The sequence below is a fragment of the Athene noctua genome, chromosome 17, assembly GCF_965140245.1.
Source record: "Athene noctua chromosome 17, bAthNoc1.hap1.1, whole genome shotgun sequence".
Classification (NCBI taxonomy): Eukaryota; Metazoa; Chordata; class Aves; order Strigiformes; family Strigidae; genus Athene; species Athene noctua.
In genome coordinates, this window is record NC_134053.1 from 11,462,481 (window position 1) to 11,483,627 (window position 21,147).

The 21,147-nt window shown below is 35.9% G+C and overlaps 1 protein-coding gene across 4 annotated transcripts in view; it reads right to left on the bottom strand.

Annotated features, from left to right (window-relative positions):
- Window positions 1-5,049: 5,049 nt before the first annotated feature.
- The window catches only part of SPECC1L (sperm antigen with calponin homology and coiled-coil domains 1 like), a 67,311-nt gene continuing 51,213 nt past the window's right edge, over window positions 5,050-21,147 (bottom strand). For all 4 annotated transcript variants that reach the window (XM_074920672.1, XM_074920673.1, XM_074920674.1 and 1 more), the window contains exons 13-16: window positions 20,715-20,817; window positions 9,533-9,649; window positions 8,667-8,726; window positions 5,050-6,525 (exon numbers count right to left, since the gene is read on the bottom strand). In XM_074920672.1, coding sequence (XP_074776773.1) covers window positions 6,436-6,525; window positions 8,667-8,726; window positions 9,533-9,649; window positions 20,715-20,817 — 370 coding nt within the window. In that variant the 3' untranslated portion in view covers window positions 5,050-6,435. The remainder of the gene's footprint in view (window positions 6,526-8,666; window positions 8,727-9,532; window positions 9,650-20,714; window positions 20,818-21,147) is intronic.

Below are 21,147 nucleotides of genomic sequence, written 5' to 3' on the forward strand. Positions count from 1 at the left end.
TACTGACCTAAAATGAACTTACAGTCTGGAGGCTAACTAGTCTATGCTTTGTTTAGTAGTGTTATACTTTCTTCCCATTAGACAACATACAGAAAAAAATATTTCTGTTCAAAAAAACCCCTTCAGATATGTATAAAAGTGCTACTTAAAAATAGTAAAATTGACTTACAATACACGTAAAAACAAGTTTCTAACAAACTGAAATGTTGTAAGTTACAAGGATTAATTACTTGAGTATGTTACATGTACTTGTGCCTTCCTTACTGAACTGATTCCCAAGTAATCATCCTAATTGAACATATGCAATAATTGGAAACCAGTAAAAGCCTCCAGAGGAATTTCAACAATGGAACAATAACAACAAAAAAAGAGCCTCTTTCTCCCCATTTGTTGAAATAGTGTTCAGAAACAAAAAATTGACTATTCCATTATTGCAAACGCAGTCTACTGTCAGAACAGGTCAGTTCATGAACTGTGGAACCAGGACTGCAAATGGCTCCTCTGCAGCAGGAAATGTCCACTGGGCTTCCTAACTACCATATAAATACACTAGTTACATGCAATTAAAATAATACATATATCACTAGAATGAAAATGCATGTGATACGCTGCTACACTGGAGCAGAGTAGGTTTTAAGCCTTGACTTCCCCGAACAACTTGTTCATATTCTTGAACTCTATGCAAAATACAAAAGCCTTAGAAAAGTGCAACAAAACTAGCTTCATTCCATTTCCATAAATACAATTGCATAAAAATATTATTAAACAAAAGCATACTTCCCAGTGGAGAACAAACGTGCCACATTTCAGCTCTGATTTTGGCTAAACTGAAGCCCCCTGAAAATAGGGGATTAAAATGAAACCAGCTTAATTGCATCAGGCTGCTGTAATATTCTGCCAAAATACCCTACCATTTTGCATCCACAAGCTCTGCTGGAATTGATGGGAAATTTATGTGCAATTCTGTGGCAGACAGTGGCCTAAAGGTTAGGGACATTCCAAGTAAAAGCTAATGTCAGCTGGAAGGAAGTAATTTGATATTCATATTTTTTTCTGAAGTTTCAGTGTGAGGAAATAATTCTGTTATCACAGAATTTAAGGAGGCTAGGATAATGACCTTGTCAAACTGAGTTCAAGGGTGCTGCATCCCAGAAACTGGCAAGCACAAATACACAAGGAAAAAAAGACACTCGTATCAATATCCTAACAGAAATCAGAACTGTACAAACCTTGATCTTTTAAGTTATTTAGCATTAATTATCAAAAGCATACTTGCTACATATTCCAGATGCTTAACATCTTGGCTTTGACAATTACGGTGTACTACAACACTGATACTGAAATCAGGGAATACAACAGAAAAAAACTTAGATGGATGATGGAGTGGGAATGCTCAGCAAGGCAGACAGTCATTTAAAACCCAGTCAGCCACTGTCCTTTGAAAGCAGAAACACTATTAGAGATATCTTTCTAAGTAGGGACAATAAAATATTTTTAGGAGATGTCTATGAACACTTAACTCACCTAAGGAGTTGATAATTTGGGGGCAAGAACACCTGATGGACACCCTGGGGTGATGCAGGCTATATGGGGAATAAGGAAGTTGTGGGAGAGATTAAGCAGCTCTAACATGTTTTGCCAATCAACACACACTAACTTGGGAAAGCACAGTGGCAGGTCCAGAACTTGTGGATGATGACTACACTTTAATACCACTTCTCACCACATAATTTCTCAAACTGGTTAATATTACCAAGTATTCATAACACTAATGCTAGCTTAAAGAAAGGAATTCCAGAAATAGAACTTGGCAGAACATAAAAATAAAACAGAAATAAATATTTACCAAGTCAAGAGAAGGATCACAAACAAACTATATAGTTAAATCAATCTGTACATGAACACTACTATTTTAAAATCCTGTTTCTTAGGCCACCTCAGCAAGGGTCTTATTCACAACAGGGAAAAACAGTGTAGAGGTGTACAGCTGGATTTCCTTCCCATAAGAATTCTGCCTCTTAAGAGCTCCTGCTTGATGCAGCCTGCAGTTAAGCTGTGATTGTATTAGTTGCAAGAGGCAAATAAGAAGTCACCACATGAGTCACATGAGCACAGTTTTAAAGGCTTAACTTTAGCCTATGCATAGCTTCACACCAGCCATCCAAAGTGAGCAGCTTTGGAAGATATTGTCACATACCACCTGAAAACCAGACAGCATTCCTAAACCAGTCACAAGCAGAACACAGAAAGTAAGAAAACCACCTAGAAGTTCTCCGTATCTCCAACTTCCAAATAATCTTGTTTAAAACTAGACTATAATAAAACTTGTACCCTGGGCCAAAACTGTACAGAGATAGAGTGAATTGAGTAAAAGTAATTTTTTTTGTGATGCAAAAGATGCAACAGAACCCAAATGTCTGAAGTATTGAATCAGGGAACTGAAAGAATAGATAAGAACTTAACATTGAGATCATTAATGAGATGCCAATGAGAATTTTTCACCACAACTACAAAATTCTTAAGGCAGATCCTCAGCAGTTTCAACCACTATACTGCATCATTAGAGCAAGGGCCACACTTATTTATCCTTAGGCATGTAAAACCAGAGTACAACTGCTGCCAGTGATATAAGCGTGAGTTTGCACCAATATATTAAAGCCGAGTTCATTTAGCTCTGGCAAATTAAGTGGCTGCTACAGCATGATGATGGACATTACAGAAAAACACAAACAGCGGAAATATTTTACAAAACCAGAGACAAAAAATTATCAGAAATGCTACATGGAACTTGAGGAATATATTTTATGCAAAAGATACGAAAAATTTACATCAGAATATGCTGTAATTAAATACTATATTCTGGATAACCTATCCACAAGTACAATTTTAAGAGGGAAAATTTCACTCACAACTTTTCAGAAGCATGAGAATGAGAGATCTTTGTGAGGGCCAGAGATTCACACCAGAGATACTAAATTAGTGTTTAAATATAGAAGACAATCAAATCAAACTCAATCAAGCAAAACTAACTGAAATCCAAATCAAGTGTAAACTATTCTAAAGTCACCTTAGTTCTGTTATTGTTAGATACTCTGTATCAAAATCTCTCCGGCAGAATTTCACTGAATAACCAAAATCAAATTTTTCCTCCTATCCCTTCTCTTTCAGTAAAGAAAACCCAAACTGTTCCTTCGGTTCATTGCTGATGATGTTGCATTAGGATGACAACTAGCCAAAGTGAATACATATCTGCTCTAAACTGACCTCTCTAATCTATGGAGCTTTTCAGTAAATAGCATCCAGAAGATGATATAGCTGTATCTGCATCGGTATGTTTGACAGCTCCATCTTTTTGCCCACCCAACTCCTACAGCTGGCAATGAGTAACCCTGATATACTACAGCACAGGCAGTTGCAAGGCACATATTAAAATGCAATAATATAAATTGATGATAAAATATTTGTCCTTTTTTTAGTACATTCAGAAATACTTCCTGGATTAAAAAGAAAGTAAATCAGCATAAACTTGTACTTTGTACGTACAAAAAACCCCAAGCTGTTTCAGGATTAACTATGAGTAGGAACCAAACAGAACAGTATCATCCACGTCCAGAAGGGCTACAGCTATTCTTCCTCTTGAGAAATTAAATGTGGTTTGAACCTTCAGAAAAAACACGTTGTAGAGTGCAGCAGGGCATTATGTTTGTTTAAGATCTTCCATTGCTTCATTATCTCCACTCGGACACGTCTGCAGCATCTTGAATGTAAAGGCTCAGATAAATCATTATAAAGAAACTCTTCATGAAGCCAAATATTCCTTTACAGATAATGAATTCAGCAGAAGTTTATCAGACAGATCACGCCAAGAAGAAGTTTACAGAGCTCTGAAGTTCAAAACATGATCATTTTTATAATTACTAATATCTTTTCCCTCCCTCTCTATGAAGACTAGCAGCTTATCTTTTTAACAGAAAGTATCTAGAAAATGTGATTTTCCCTTTTTCAAAAGGTTATGCCATTAGTGTTATTTCAGTTAAGGACTAATACAACATTTCAGGTAAATGAGGTTAACCATTTGATGAAAAAAAAATCATCTTAAAGCTTAAATTACCTTAGCAAAATAGGTCATGAGTGCATTTAGAGCAACAAATGCTATTCTTTTCATTAGAAAAATGTTTTCTTAAAATCTAAGGCAATGAATACAATAATCATAGAGAACGATGTCAGTTCAAAGAACGAATAGTTTTTTAAACAGAAATTGGCAAAACCTAGAATTTTGTAGTAGGAGATGGAACAGGAGGCAGCAAGTGTGTATTTCCAATAAGTCTATTCTTATTGAAACTTATTTGAAGAAATGAAGTAAACAAAAATTTCTGAATAAATATACGGAAGAGGAATTTTATTTCAGCCTTTTATTAAAATCTGTTACTGAAGATTTTTCACTTGAAGCCTCTCTTGCAACAATTGTCTTTAGTTTACGTTGGCTCTTCAAATGCACTAATTAATAATCTGAGGGTATCTAGCTACTTTTGGGGTTATAAAGAATTTTAAGAATGTATTAGACACTGCTGCTCTGAAAACTTCTCTAAAGGCCCTCACCATGGATTAAGTAATTTTTGTAATTCTCACAGGCACATATTAATGAAAGAGTACATTTTTATACAATGCTAGGTGCTACAGACATGCTGAATTATTACTCTTCAACATGGGCTATGTTCTTCAGATGTTAGGTTTTTGGATTTGGCAATAATTTTGAGTTAAATCTGTGCTTTTATACCATGATGAAGTTTCACAGATGCCAAGCAGTTGCATTCACTGAGTTAACATCTATGACATTCAAACTGTCCTTAACAGTCATAAGCACACCACAGGAATGGCAGATTAATTTTCTTTATAACAGGGTTACTGTGTAGAAAGAGCATGTGCTTATAAATAGCAGTTGTTACAGAACTCACTTCTAAAGTAGGCTTCTGCTTAATATTAATGAGATGTTCACCTGTGGCTTAACTGCTGATAAGTATTCAGAAAAATAAGAGGCAGAAGCAATGACAGGGTGAAGTCTTCCCTTGATTTGACAAACAATATTACAACAAACAGCTTATGACAAATGGATACATGAAATCATTCTGAGCCATCAACATTCTGCACAAGTGCCAGGATGTATCAATTCAATGATCACTAAGGCACTTACTTGAACTCTGTTGCCCGAGAGCTGTTACATGAATTCAGGTACATTTTAGGAAAATAGAAGTTGGGCAGACTAAAGTTTCTCAGTTCCTTCCTTGTGACAGTGAGTCATTTCCACGCAATATTCGAGACTACTGGGTGTACACACATTACATCAGTTCCTCTATAGTTCTTGTCAGAGAATGTCTCACCTCCTGTCAGTCAGATGAGGATGTGCAAGATCAATGAAGAACACACAGAAAACATGGCAAAGCTGGATTTTGAGACAAACTACTTCATTATTACATCTTATTGAAAATCTCTGCAGAGGAAATGCTATCCCAGTCCCAAAATTCTACCACAGAAATCCACGATGTATGCTTGTATTGCTGTAGAGTAAAGCCTGGTGTGCTATACAGGTAAAGGAGGAAGAGGGGAAAGAACAAGCCATACAAAGGTTGATTATTGATTCATTTCTGGTATAATGGAAGCACAGGGAGTTTGGACAGATACCTTGAAGTAGAGAGTACCCTGAAAACCAGGAGCTGTGTGTGCTAGACTTCACAATCCATAAGATAAAGTTGGAAGCCACATCACTGTGACAGAGGTAGGCTTATAATGAAGCTTGAGAATGAAGAGTTCTTCTGTGCCAAATTTTTCGAGGTATTGAGAGCACTTTTCCACTCAATTTGTCATTATGGAATAAAAGCTTGTTTTCCTAGAATATTGTGCACACTTTAAAGGTGGGAAAATAGCTGTAAAGGCAGTAACTAAATTACCATTAAGAACTCTACTGTACTGGGATGCCATATGCTGAGGGTAGAATATTCAGACTCTGTGGTATGAGGATGCTACAGAAAGTTCAGTAATACGATGCCATGTTATCCTCTTCCTTCTCAAAGCTTTATCTGTACATTCAGTCTCCTATATGCTAGAGGATCCATTCATCTCACTCTTCTATGAAAGAAAGCTTCAGGAAGTCTGGCTGGAAAGGCAGCACATAAGTAGTCCAGGCTCTTTAGGCTACATAATTAATCTGAATAGCTTAATATCTTGGGTTACTCCAAGTATTGTGTCAAAAAGTTCTTGCTCTTGTTTCCAGGCTTAGTAGCTGAAGCAATCTGAGGCAATCCAGGATAGTGTCACTGAAGTTTGAGGGGACTCAAATGTTGCCAGTTTTCAGTGAAATGGGGATTAGCATTTCAGCAAGTTTTCCATCTGGTAGCTCATGTTGGTTCTATCCCATGGATCTGCTGAATTATTATGGTTTCAGGTTTCAAAGTATTTGTAAATTGCTGTAACATACAGCATGACATTCTGCCAGTCTGGACGCTCAGTTCGCACCATTTCATTGATGTCCTGTCACAGAAAACAGATTGATCAAAATCAGGAATGATAACCTTGTAATGTGATAGCGTTTTTACAAATTCCTGGGAATGGTAAATCTGTAAAGTTTTGACAATTTAAAGCATTGATGAAGAAAGCTCTGTTTTCTTCCATGTATCTTTGTATTACTTACAAAGTGTAAACAGCTATGAACAGCATATCTCCAGATAGTTATTCTGTTGATTTAAGATTGAGATGTCTAATGCTGTGCATGCTTGAGTTGCCCCCCGCTTAGTACAGTTAGTAAAGTAGTCAAGACTTCAGTGTTCACATACCCCTACACCAACCTCACAAGTCAATACAATCTATCTAGGAATGGTGAGTCTCAGAATCAAGTCCCAGAAACTAATCGAAGCTGAAGTTCAAAATTTGTATCAGAGTAAGAGTCAAGCATCAATAAATAATGAATCCCATTTTACAGTAGACTACTGAACTTTAGATTATATATAAATTTGAGTAAAGATGCAAGGAAGAGGGATGTTTACTGCCAATTTGGGTATATCCAAGAGACAAAATGATCAATTTGTGTCTGATAGGCCAGTTGACATGTGTTTCATACTAACAGTATACCAGATTGTCCATGAATAATCAGAGTAAACAAAGCCTGATCTACCCTTTTCAGCACATGTACAGAGGAGAACAGTAATGTAGTTTCTAATAATTTTTGTTTACTGTAAGGGTCTGTATTTTGTAAGCTTTGGGTCCAGGAACCTCCAGAACTTAAAAGAGAAAGTCATTTCTTTTTAAGCTTTCCATATGACAGCAGCTGAACACTTTCTTATTCAAGGAACAAATAAATTCCCCCTACACTGCCTCTACTATTTACATACAGTAGTATTCACACCCTTTTTCACCCTCCAGCCATTTAACATGGGAAAAAAAAAATCCACAAACTTATCCATCGTGCACACTGAGTATGCAGGCATGTAAATAGATACTAAATCCTTAGGATGGATACAATTTGCACTTCCATTCAATTTGCTTTTTTAGAGTATCTGTAATTAAGTACATTACGAAAAGAAAGGACAGACACCATATAGACTAAAGATTAATTATGTAAGAATTACTGCAGTTATTCTTCACAATCTATTTCTTACATCAGCACTTCACAAGAAAATTCCATGTTTCAAATCACTGACAGAGTCAAAGTACAAAAGCCCAACAGTTGCACTGCCACTGTCAGCAAATACAATCCTGGAGGGGTAGAAGTGCTGATAAGGAACAAGGAAAGTGTTATTTTTAAAAATGTCTGACTTTGTTGTATTATTAGTTGCTAACGATGGCAACTTTGTTAGAATTTAGGTTACAAAAGTATCACTTAAGTATAATTTCTGATACTGGCAATTTTAGCTGAATTTTTGTGATTACTCACAAGGGTTTGGGATACTCCCAATTCCAAACCTTCAGAAATCTTCCTTTTTTTAGTAAATACTATGCTATTGAAAACTAATATTAAGCTAAAATTTGTGTAAGAAAGCCTATAATAAACAAAAAAATGAAAAAAAACCCCTTATATTTACAATTATGACAAATTAGAAGTCTAAACTTAAGTAAATATTGACTCTCATATTACACTGAGCGAAAGAACAAAGTACATAGCTTGATTTGCACCTCCAGAACACCAAAAAACCCAAATAATTTGAAAGTAGGTCAGACAGGAGAGAGCTAATGAATTCTTGAAGATTGTATCACATCACTATTTCTCAAATTACTCTCATACAAATCCATTGCCTTTATTATTATTTCTTATGATATTAGATGAGTTTTGGTGAATCTTCCTTTTACAGCTTAAGGGTTTATCTGCTATAGGCTATCATGCTGTTGCCTTTGTTGCAGCTGCTGGACTACAGGTCTGTATCTCAGTCACTATTTAATGCAAAAAACATGTAAGCTTAAACTGTTGATGACAGCGGCTTTATTAAACAAAGCCAGTGAGGTAGGGAGTATCTTTTACGTTTTTCAGTCAAGTATGATACAGGGGCAATAACCTCTAGCTGAGCTCATCTGCTGCTATTTTTAAGGATAAAGCATTAAAACCTTTCAAAAGTACAAAATAGAAAAATTTCATTTTTATAAATGGGTCATAATTCATTCAGTATGCATATAAAACTCACCAGAGTAGATTTGATGCCAACACTTTCAGCTGCCTGAAAAGCCAAAGTGAAATTTCTTCTCTGCATGAGATATAAAAACATGTTAGAAACCAAGGAAATACTACCTCAAACATAATAAAAGTGATATTAAGAATGTTCATAGTAATGCTGCTACTTTTGCATCAAATTAAGTCTATAATTTGACTACAGTAATATAGAAATGAACATGTCCTAATATAATCCAAAAATTTACAGAAAATGTTTATTCATTCCTCATTCAAAAGACAATGCTGAAAAATGATAGTGAAGAATGACTGAGCTAGAAAATGCTAGAGTAGATAATTTATTATTTTAAAAGCATAAATAAATCTCTTCATGTATTAATGAAACTTTTTTTTGATGTATTATCATTAATAATATATCTCCAGATAACACACCAGTAGGTATTAACTGTAGCACACTAGAATACATCCAGACAGACTACTCTGCAGTCTAGCTTACCTTTATTTGATACATCTCACTCGAGAAGAGTCACTTATCAGTGTAAGAAATTAGGATGAAACAACATCCTTGTTAAACCCTTCTTGCTTCCAAAAACTGAACTGAAAACACATTCGAACTGTTTGGGTTAAATAAAATGCCTCAGACTTAAATCTATGAACTTCTGTTATTTTTCTTATATCTGATACAAAGTTCTGTTTGATCCAAAGATCTCATAACATTAAAAGGTTATAATAAGAACAGCAGTAAGGTAGTCTGAAGTTTTTCAATTAAGGTTCCTAGTAATACTGGGGTTTTTTAGAACTGAAATTTCTTCATTCTTCTTTATTAACTCATATTAATTATACAGTCTCACAATCCCAGGAATGGGATTTTTAATGTCTTACCTTGTCCTGGCTGTTTAGTTCTTGATAGGGAATATGAGCTGGGAGGTAAGTATGGAGGACTGCACAGAAAGCCAAGCCATCATTCCAGCTACTGCTGAAGTTTGTTATGTCAATATTCTTGAAGGGAAAAAAAAATACAAACAATATTAAAATCATAATCTAACAAGTACTAGTTCTAAGAATCCACCAATACTTACGGGTGTGGGGGGGGTGGTGGTGGGGGTATTGTTTTTTTGTTGTTTTTGGGTTTTTTTTAGAACACATTTTAAGTAACCAGCAGAGAAAGTGAACAGCCTAATACTGAAGTTCTGTGGTAAGAAACCCAAAAGCACTACTACAGAGAACAACAGAAACATTTAGTGATAAGAAAATCAGTTATCTTATATATTAATTTCAGGTAATATTAAGCTCTGTCCCCCCTCCCCTGCCCCCCCAAGTACAAAATGCATGTGTTGAAAGGTGTTAAATACGCTAGAGAGGGTAAGAGCATACACACCAAGATAGAAAAGCAAAGAAGTTAGAGATGTACACCTAAAATCCCTGCAACAGAAAGTATCTCTGTTATTCTAAGATTTTACTTTTCTGCTTCTACTGCATTAATATCCAGACAAAATTCCTAAGTGATGAGGACAAATATTTTCTCATCTAAACAAACAGTTTCTATACAGAAATATACACAAACAAGATCACAAACTAAAATTAAAGTTCATTTGGAAATAAAGATGTTCCAACGGATTTATCACTGACAGTGTCAGGGAATCATTACTTTTGGGATTGAAACTGAAACTGAAAACTGCAGTCTTGCACTTCTTGATCTTTTAACCAGTAGGAAACTCAGTGGCACTACTGGTAATGCATCTCCTGAGATTATATATATTATTGTAAAAAGAGTCAGCCAGGTCCAAGTTATGAACAAGATGCCTCAGTGACCTTTTAAATTATTGTATACTTGGCTGTTGGCAGTCAAACAATGGTGAAGAGGCTAAGTGGATAGCAGTCAGTTTAAACTCTGATTAAGAAACAGCCAGTGACAACATGTCAGAGTTTATCTTTTAGACCTTTATGGAGAAATATAAATATGGTTTAATATCCACCTCACTTAACTGGGCTGAAGCAGAAGCTAACCAGCTCCCCTACTTAATTTATAAAATTTTAATGTAGCAGGGACCTTAACCTCCAGTCACAGAACTGCAGAAACAATCACACAAGTCAACCTTTCACCTCACAGCAATTTAATAGTCATCACCTGTCTCTGACAAGACTCAAAAACCCATCATTCCTAATGCAGAAAACTCCACTCAGAGTCAGTGTTACTGTGCCACGCAGGCTGAGAACAAAGGCAGTTGTATTTCTTGTCAAACCAATGACTTGGATTACAAGTGGAAAACAACTGCAATCCCCTCCAACAGAGGAAAAAAACAAAACTAAAGGCAATTTCTAGAAGAATGTGAGGGAAATCTCTATTTCCTGCTCAGCTTTAGCACTTTTTATACAAAGTCCACCAAATGCAGGTTCAAACTCTGATGACGTAAGCGTACGTGCTCAGGCTCACAATGCCCAAGGCAGTGGTCCGAGCCTCGCCTGCCGTCCTGCTGCCTGCTTGCAAACGGAAATGTCATTGTTGGAGACCCCCAGTCTGTGGGAACATGTTCTTCACACAGCTTCCTCAAGCCACAGGGGTGGGAAAATTTAAAAGAAAAAAAAAAATTTAAAAAAACCGAAGCTCTCCCTCCTTTCTCCTCAAGAGAGGCAGGAAATTGGATTTAAATTAATGCTTGGTTAAAACTTATCCAATGTTACTTAAATTAGGCAAGCAAATGCAACACACGGACTTTAAGGAAAAAAAAGGAAAAATAGCAGATTGTTAAGGCAAATAAATTTTTACTTGTGTCTGCTTAAAAACTTACTTTTTGAAAATTTATTTTCCCTACCCCATAACCAGCAATGCCTCCGATCACATCTGTATCAATAAGATGGATAAAGGCAGGGAGAGGAGTTTCTAATTGTCACAGTCATCTGTAATAAGCTAGCTATAAAATTCAAATGTGAATGATCCTGTTTCCTTTGCTATACAATCTCTTAAGGGAGAAAAACTCAGTCCTGGTTTTCATCCTTTGCTGAAATATTCTCCCTCCTTCCCCAGGATGGCCAAGTGATATGGGAAGGAGAGGGGAAATATATATGTTGGCATTGTCACAGTTAAGTTAAACACACATCTGCTCAGACATAGATGCATGCAGAGACTTTTTTAAATCATACTAGTTAAAGCTACTAAGAGCATTAGCAAATTTTTAAGTCTCAGGACTGCAAGGATAGAGAGATTCCTTCTTAAAGTAAGGACTGAAGCACTGCTGAATCTGATCAACAGTTTCTAGCACACCAGTTTCTAATCTAGTGAGTTAATGCTGCATATATTTTCAACATTAGTACCTGTTGATTTGCTATTATTGCAGAATATACTCTATTTACCATAGACCAGGAGTCCATTAAACCAGTCACTGTACAAATAAAGTTTGATGGTACCTTGTCTCTCAGAGCTTACAATGCCTTTTTCATCTCCCAGATTGCTCCACACATTTCAGAAGAAGCACAGCAATATTTATCTGAAAATTTAAGAGTCTGAGCCTAAGCACCAGCATCACTGAAGCACAGATGAGATCCCAGAAGGGTACACAGCCTTCAAAGTGAGAACAGCAGCTTATACTGGAAGTGAGGGAGCACAGAGAAAGGAGATGCATCAATGCAATACTGTTAAAACAATCAGCTGAAACAGTGACCTTTGCAACAGTCAGGATGGACATCAATAGGCAAGAATGCATTAGTCAAAAATAGAAAATAGGATGCTGCAGTGATGAGTATGAGATAATCAGAACATGCACCTGAGGTTTGACCCTGTGGATGAAGAAGGCAGATTTGTGCTCAGAATATATGAAGAAAGAAATTGCAAGGTATGAAAGAGTCTGGATGCACTAGAAAATAGACCTACAGAATGACTGAGGCTGAAGACAGAACTGTTTACTTGATTTAAAAACAGGAGCAATGCTCACCTCCAAAATCTAGAGACATTTTTCATAGTTTTATAAGTATACTTGCTCACCCCAACAAGTGAGCAAGAAAAACAGGATAAAATTGTGCTGAAACCAGTAAATTAAACTAAACCAAGAGAATGTCATCTTCCTTTAAACATTATAGTTGTATAAACTAAAAATTTCACTTTAAATATTAGTAGCCTGCATAGAATGTTGAATTTTGAATATAAACATTGGAAAAAAGGGCCACTTAAAGTTCACTCACAAGTTTGTTGGTTCTCAAAAAGAACTTGGAATATCCTATTTTTCTAAATCGTCCTGTAGGGTCCAGCTTTTATTATTAAGACAACAAGTAGAAAACAAACCCATCACCCAAGAATCTTAATGTATCCAGAGAAGCTGATTTAAATACAGCGGAAGGAAACAATTAAAAGGGAACGGTTTCTGTTTCCAATTGCTCTGAGCATTATGAATTATTATTACCTCTCAGACTAAAAAAGTATAATATTGGTCAGACACTAAAAAACAAATCTAGAAACTCGACAGACTGTCATTTAAACTGAAAATTTAATTTTTTATGTAGGGCTCTGAGCACATAACTGGCACATTTAAATACAGCACAACTTTATTTCCCAAATGCTTTTAACTACTTGTGGTTTTTTGAAAAAGCTTGGTCAGTATAATGAAATCAATCTTGCATTAAGCTCTTATTTCTCAAAGAATTGACAGTAAACAGAACATCAGCCTAAAATCTCTGAAATAATTTCTTCTTTGTTACTGCTTTTATTAAGTAATTGGCTCTATTAAGAGAATTCTGCTGGAATCTAATCCGGAATTTTTCTTCAAGCCATTTCAGACCACAAAATATTAAAGCAATTGAAGGATATACTTTAGGATAAATTGTCAAATGAGAAACAAGCCTTTCTAGAGATAGGTGAACTATAACAAGATTTATCAGTCCTTGTCTATTAATGTTTAATAATTAGGGTAGAAGTAAAGTCACATCTAGTGACTAGAGATTTTTTTTTTAAAAGGCAATTCTAACAAAAGGAGTTAAGTAACAGGCTGTTGCTGTCAAAAGATCCGTGGAAGATATTTTCCAACCAGGAATAAAAAAAATAGAGTTAAAAATTTGTAAGAATTTTCTAGAGACGGAGCAGAAGAAAGTAACATTTTACATAATCAAACAGACCAAATTCTATAGTCCATTCTACAGCCATGACAAAGAGGGGGAGAAAAGATGGTAGGGGAACACCCAGGTGGATCCACAACTAAAACCCATTTCAAGCATGACTCAAGCTCCTATTAAAGTGCAGAGTAGGAGCAGTCACCACAAAGTGAGTATTTCCTTGCACTCAGAGGAAAAAAAAAAAAAAAAGAGTAAGAAGATTCTTCCTGAAACAAGGTTGAAATTCAATAGGAACAAAACGATCCATCAGCTTAGGCTGAAATACAATAGTGGTTAAAAGGTAAATGAACTGGATTTGAACATGAATCAGAAGTGCATCCTTGGAGTAAAGAAGGCAAATCTATCCTGAGCTGCATCACTAAGTGTGCAGCCAGATCGATGGATGGGATTCTTACGCTCTTCTGGGCCCTTGTAAGTCTGCAGCTAGAATACCATAGAGAGCTTTGGTCCCCCCAGTTCAAGATAGTCACTGAGAAATAAAAAAGGGTCCAGCAGAGAGTTACCATGATTAGATGGTTAGAGAACTTGACAGACGAAGAAACGTTGAAGGAATTTGGTTTATCCAGTCTAAAGAAGCTAGAGAAAAGTAATCAGTCTCTTCAATTTCCTAAAAGGCAGTTACAAAGGAAGGAGTCTTCACCATGAAACAATGAAGCATTGGAATAGGTTGTCCAGAGAAGTGGAGGAATCTTCCTCACTAGAAACATTTCAGACTGCTTAACAGGGCTCTGCATAACGTCAGTCTAAGGCCTCTTCCCAACCTCTGACTTTTCTAGAATTCACAATTTCAAAGTGTTTTTAACCAGTTCAGTGTTAATTTTAAAATTGCAATAATCCTAAATTAACTGAGGGTCTTCTACAGTCAGTGAAAATACCTTTTTTTTCAAAAAAAAAAAAATCATCAAGAAACAGGTATTAACTATTATAACCCAGTGATTCAACTAACTTTTTTTTCCCCTCAGAAAACTCCACAGCTAAATAAACCCACAAACCAAAAAACCCCAACTATAGAAAACACAGTTTCTAACCTACAAAGTAAGAACAAAGTTATTTTAACTATCTCTTCGGCAGACATATCCACAGCTGTCTTCAATCTCCCTGAACTATGTATAGTACAATTTGAGCAGAGGAGCACGCTGCATAGCAGCTATTCCTCCATCCCTTGCTCTGCACAAGGAGGAAAGGTTCCCACACCCTAACTCAGTTTGGCTCACAAATGAGTTAGGACATGGAGAAAATAAAAACATGTGTTCATGTCTCTGTTGTATTAGTTAATGAAATAAGTGGGCTGAGAAAGCAAAAGCATTAATATGATTCTGTACTATAATATATATTAAACCATTAAAACAAGATTTGAAGTTTAAGTGTACAGACCTTGGCAAGCTTCTTCCCATGGCAGAAAATTACTATTAAAAAGCTTTTAAAAGCTTTTAAAGACACATACACACACAAAATAAAAGAGTATCTGTTTAAAAAATGAGAAAGGTAAACGACAAAACAACTCCTATCTATGCTCCATTAAATCTGGATTCACTGATTCTCAAGTCACAGATTACAGCTCAGGCTATCAGTACTTCTGACAGTAGGTGAGAACACAAAAGTATTTCTGGAATAGCCTTAACAGCAGTTCCAACTACTGCCTCTTCAATCCTAACTTCTGAAAAGGCAGCAAATGGCAAATATAAACCATCAAACCCCTTAAATATTGACTGTTAATGTTTCTTTCCATACCAAAGATGTTGTTTTTTAATTTCAGCACAAAATAGAACCATAAAAGGAGCAGTCATTCTCAAAAAAACACAGTAATAGCTTTGAACATTAACATTTGAAGCACTTACAGAAATACAGACAGCTTAATAATTTATTCTAAATTTTGTCATAATTAAGTCTAACAAGTTGACATTTCTCTTGTATCAGAATCCAATCCAAACAGAAAAAGGAAGCATGTCCTTCCTTAACTCAACAATTTTTGGCTAAAGCATCACAGCTTAAAGCAAGGAGAGAAGTGTTTTGGCAGCCTGACTGCTTTGATGAATCAACCAGACAGCACCAGGGAAAGCATGAACACTTGGGAATTATTATTTGAACACAAGCTTACATAAGCACATAGTCTTGTTCTCTTTTTGTGCTTTTCAAAAAAATCAATATAATATTTTGAGTAGAATATGATCTAGCTTAGTGCTGATAAAGATATGTGTATATAAGAACAGGTTTTAAAAAAAGCAACCCAAACCTTTAGCTTTGTTGTTCTACACTTACTGTTGAGTACAAATGAAAGCATAGCTTGATTTCAGGGTGCACTTAAAATGAAAGCACTGCTTGATTTCAGGGTGCACTTAGCATAGCATTAGGTATACATACATTCATACTGTTCAATTTTGTTGTTTATTGCTGCCATGTAGATAGGAAGTTTTACATTTTTTGTAAGACATGTAGCATGGATCTGTGTAAGAGGTAAAAATTAGGTCATCTTTCCAGAAAAAAGCAGCATTGCATGAATTAGAGGATAGGTACTACAAGGCTACATTAACGAGGTCCTCCAATGTATCTGTAATTAGGAAGCATGGAAAGCTTTAAGAAAGGTTAAAAAAACCTTAGTCTATTCTTGCTGCTATCTTGTGACAATTGCTTTTTTGGTGTCAGACTTCTGGAAGTAAATGATCTCTCAGAATGCTGCCAAAAAAAGGAAAATAAATTGAAATATTGCTATGGATAAGAACGGGTAAGGATGTGTGTATCCTGTTTATTGGTCCACTTCTTAACATGAAACATGCATGCTCACATCCTTTTTTGGGCTTTTATTACTTGTGTAGTCAAAATGAAAGTAGCTGTGTTCCAGCTAGGGTAAATGCTTCGTAACAGCTGGATGGGATTACTTTATGCTTTGAAGATATCTGGTATTTATGACAGTTTTATGACACTGCACATATTTTAGAGGAGCCAGGACGATTCTCTTCTCTCTGGAAAATGCAACACTTGGCACTGTACTCTGAATCAGTATGTCAGATCCTGAGCAAAGTGAACACGTGATCGAATTTCAAGTATTTTGATCATGCCTGTTCATCTGGAAACTAAAGGTGATTCTCTCCTCCTTTATCTAAATGCTTAAAAACCCCACCCTTATCTTAAGAGAACATCTTCCCTCTTTCACAGTTTAGGGATCTGTTCAGCCCTGAATATAATTAAACTCAGTAACTTAGTGAGTGCAGAACTATGTAGACTGAACAGGCTCTAGATGAAAGTTAATACAGAACCTGCCTGCTGTTAGTTCTGCAATGACCTTCGGAAGATCACCGTTCTCCAAACCTAAGCTTCAAGGACAAATTCTGCTTGCAAACAACGTTCAGACAGCATGTATAATAAAAGCTACAATATAGTAAGAGAAAAAGCCATATGGTTTTTTACATCAGTAAGAATTTCTTATTTTCATTGGCTATTTTAACCTTATCTTTATTGAGGTACTCTTTCAAAATATATCAGATTTGGAACACAGTTAAATACTGTTTAGCAACTACATTTCAAGAGATCTGTTCATTTATTCCCTTCCAAATTTGCTTGAATAAACCAAGAAAACTGCACAATGAAGTAATTTATTATAGTTTAACAAGGTTAGGTATTACCTTGTTTATCATAATGCATTCACAAAAGACAAAGTCTTAAGATACCTTTAAAAATTCTGCCATGTGGAACTATATATTTGTCAGAAGTGTAAAGCACAGTTTGGCATAAATGCCTGTGAAAGTGTGAAGGGCTTTAAATAAAATCCTTCCACTACAATGGGCTGAAATTAGAGCTTTGCCACACTATCATTTTTTAATTGTTTAGCAGTCACAAAGTTACAAGCTTCTAAAACAGAGATACTTAAAACTTTTAATCAAAACCTTGAAAGTAATTTCCTAGAGGGGATAGGAGAGTAAAGTTATTCTTCTTCCATTTAACTTGAGCAGACAAAAAAAATCCTAATGTACCAAGCAATTAAACAGCACTGTATTCTCCACAAGTATCTTGTGAATAAAGGAAACCTTCTCTCTATGAAACAGTACAGACTTAGGTGTGTTTTGTCATTTGTGTTTTTTTTTCCCCCTCCTTTAGTATTTTCAACACATGGAATAAAAAGCAGCTCAAGAACTACAGCTGGCCTACAAAGAATGACTTCCAGCCGTATGCCACTGCTCATTAATAAGGGCATGCCAATTGTCATACCTTGGTTTTAATATTTTAAGATACCGGCAGGTCACCCATAACTCTATACACTTGAAACAAAATTTTTGCAATTAAGATTTGTATCTGGCTATTTCTGTGACTACTATTTATTAGTTCATATATAAACCAAAGATTCAACTGTCCTCCAATATCCAGTGCAAAATACAATCCCAGAAATGAAAGGTAAAACAAGGCCAGGAGCAAAAAAGGCTGTTAGAAATGGGGCTTTAACTCCATGTGCATGGTTACATCTTCCCTATAAAACACCAACAGCTGAAATAATTTCCTGTAAATATTTTACATAAATGTATGCATAAAAACCTACAGCTTCACAGGTGAGACATCACCTCCAGGTGACAAGGAGAAAACAAGACCAGAAAAGTGACTGTTGTTGGCAACTGATGAAGAAGTAAACATGTTGGCAAAGACATACTTGAAAAATACTGGCTCACAGGGCTGAGTTTTACTTAAATATAGGTAGTTTACTTAGATTTGCATTAGAAACAATTTGATATAATATGAATAGGACAAAATTCCCAAAATAATTCCTCTGAAACAAAAGCCTTCTAAGATGCCCTTTTGCTTTTCCTTGTTTCCAAACTGCAGTTAAACTTTTCCAGGTCACAACTTGTCACAAACTCAATTTGCAAGTATTTTTCCTTCAACCTCTTATATTTGTAACTAACTAACTAACTAATAGGTAACATTGACTTAAATTGGTAACAGGATAGAAATTGGTAACTAGATAGAAAGTGGACCAACTGCTATTCCTATGGAGGGAAAGGCTGGGGTATTTAGGACTCCTCAGTTCTGTGTGGCTCACACAGCAGCTCTGAGACAGAAGACGGCTGGTTGGTCAGCATGCAGGTAGCTCTACAAAGCATGTGCTGGCTCTTGCCCAGATGCTAAGCCAAACAAAAGTAAACAGTGGCATAGAAGAAAGTAGAAGTTATAATGATGGGAAATGCTGGGGATAAAAGAGAACTGTAACAGAGTATAAGACACTAGGAGGAGCTGGATGTAAGAACAGGCACCCTGTCAGTACCTGGGTGACAGGAAAGGAGGAAGTGAGCTAGAGTACCTTAAGTAGAATTGAATGAGGAAGGGGGATGTTCATGATTCTGATGTTTGTTTACTGCTTGTCAGTTTTGAATCCACGTACTTTTAAAATAAAATGAAAACGTAAGCAAAGTTCCAATTAAAAAAAAAAATCCTTATCTGGTATTGATAACATTGTTGAGACACCAGAAAGCTGGATAAGCACTATTCACAATGAATACAACGCTAGATATGTTTAAAACTTTAGAATACCACTAACATGGTGTTCAACAGAACGAAATTTCAGGGGATGCTGCAAATAATCAAATTCTGTACAACAGAAACAAAAAATGAGTGTGCCTAAAGCAAAAGACATTCTTCACCAGAAACTAATTTAATATAACCTTCTGATATTATCTTACTCTTTCAAAAGAAGGCATGCACCGTTTCTACAGATGCTATATTCTATGGTTTCTCAGTAGCAACACAAGCAGAAAACCATATTACAATTGTTGAGGCAAGTACAGTAAGTCTCAAAACCCATTCTTCTACTAATGTTTATAAAACTCAAGTAATTATAAGCAGCAATCTATATAAACAAAAGCATGCCCTTGCATGTGCACACAACTCTAGAATAAGAAGTTTGGAATACTTTCTATTACTTTTCCTAAACAGATAAGAAAGCTGTCAAATTCATCTTTCATTTCAAGACAATATGGGAAAATATTTTTGCATTCAGTTTTAGAGGATTTATAAAGAAATATAACATCCTGCCTTTTTTAAAACGTGGGGAAGGAGAAAGGTTCTTTCCACAAAGAAGCTTATCCTCAGAAATAGCACAGTTTAGTACTAGACGTGCCACAGGAAGAGGGGGGAGGGCTTATATCACAAGCCTGTCCATTGTACTGAAAGACGACTTTTCCTATGGATGGGCGATCATCCTGTTATGCGGCTCTCAACTTCCTCCTGCATTGTGAGTCTCAAGTCATGGAAAGAGTAAAGTTCTTAAACTGAGGATTGTGTTGGGAACTCCAAACACTTTCAATACAAGTTAACCAAACAAATACATCATGGTCAGACTATTAACATCCTGGTTTAGTTTGCTGAAGCCACTATTCTTTTGAAAAAATAATGTAATCAGGAGAACTCTGGATAGTTATCTTGTTAGTTCTTTTGGCTTGTGATAACATTTGGACTAACTGAAAAAAAACCCTCTGGAACCGCAGTAGAAAGCCAAGTTCAAAATGCAAGACAATGCAACCTTCACAAAACAACTGTCCCTAAATAAAGACTAAATGGAAGCATGCTGAAGGATCAAAAAAACTCTAAACTAATTACCCACCCCCAAAAAAAAAATTCTCTGAAATTTGAGAAATGGTACTCTAACTGCATTTCGGAAACATTAAATTAAACCTTAAGCTGCTAAAGTTTCACTTACAGTTTCAAAAGTGCAATCTGTAAAAGGCTGTTTTAAAGTGCCTCCATAAGAGGTCAGCTGCCCCCTTAAGAAAAAAAGCTGTTACTGACATGGACTGAAGTGACTAAAGAGCTATTAATGTTAGTTAGGTTAGGACTCACAGCATGTGTTCCAAGAAAGAGTACAGTACATACCAGTGCCATTGCAATCTATGCAGTCAACTGTGGAGCAGCCTGGTTTATGCCACTGGCAGATTCTAATGTGTTGCAGCTAGAAGTATGCTACGTTAAACAGCTCTACAGTTACCTGATATCCTTCTGTTTTTTTCTGGCACCACTTCAGCAAGGCATTCCTCTTGGATCCTCCATATTCTCTTGCAAGGGCAGACAAGGGATCTTTCCTCTCTTCCCTAGGAACAAGGCAGAAGAGCAACTTAGAGCTTGTAATGTATATTTTGCAACAGAAATACATATTGCAAGAGTTCATAAAAAAAGGAGACAGTACTGTCACAATGAAAATAGTAGGGGTACAGCACTACTGACTGAAAAACAGGATACACAGAAATACCTGCAGAGATTTAATTATTTCAGAGTAATTTTTGCATTAGTGAATCATCTTTCTTTTTCCTTTAAACTTTGTTTTCTGCGTCTTTCAACCTCAATGATATTTTTTCTAAGCTTTCAGAAAATTAAAGTCACAACATGGTAAGTTCCAGCTTGAACCATTAAACTAACTCAAG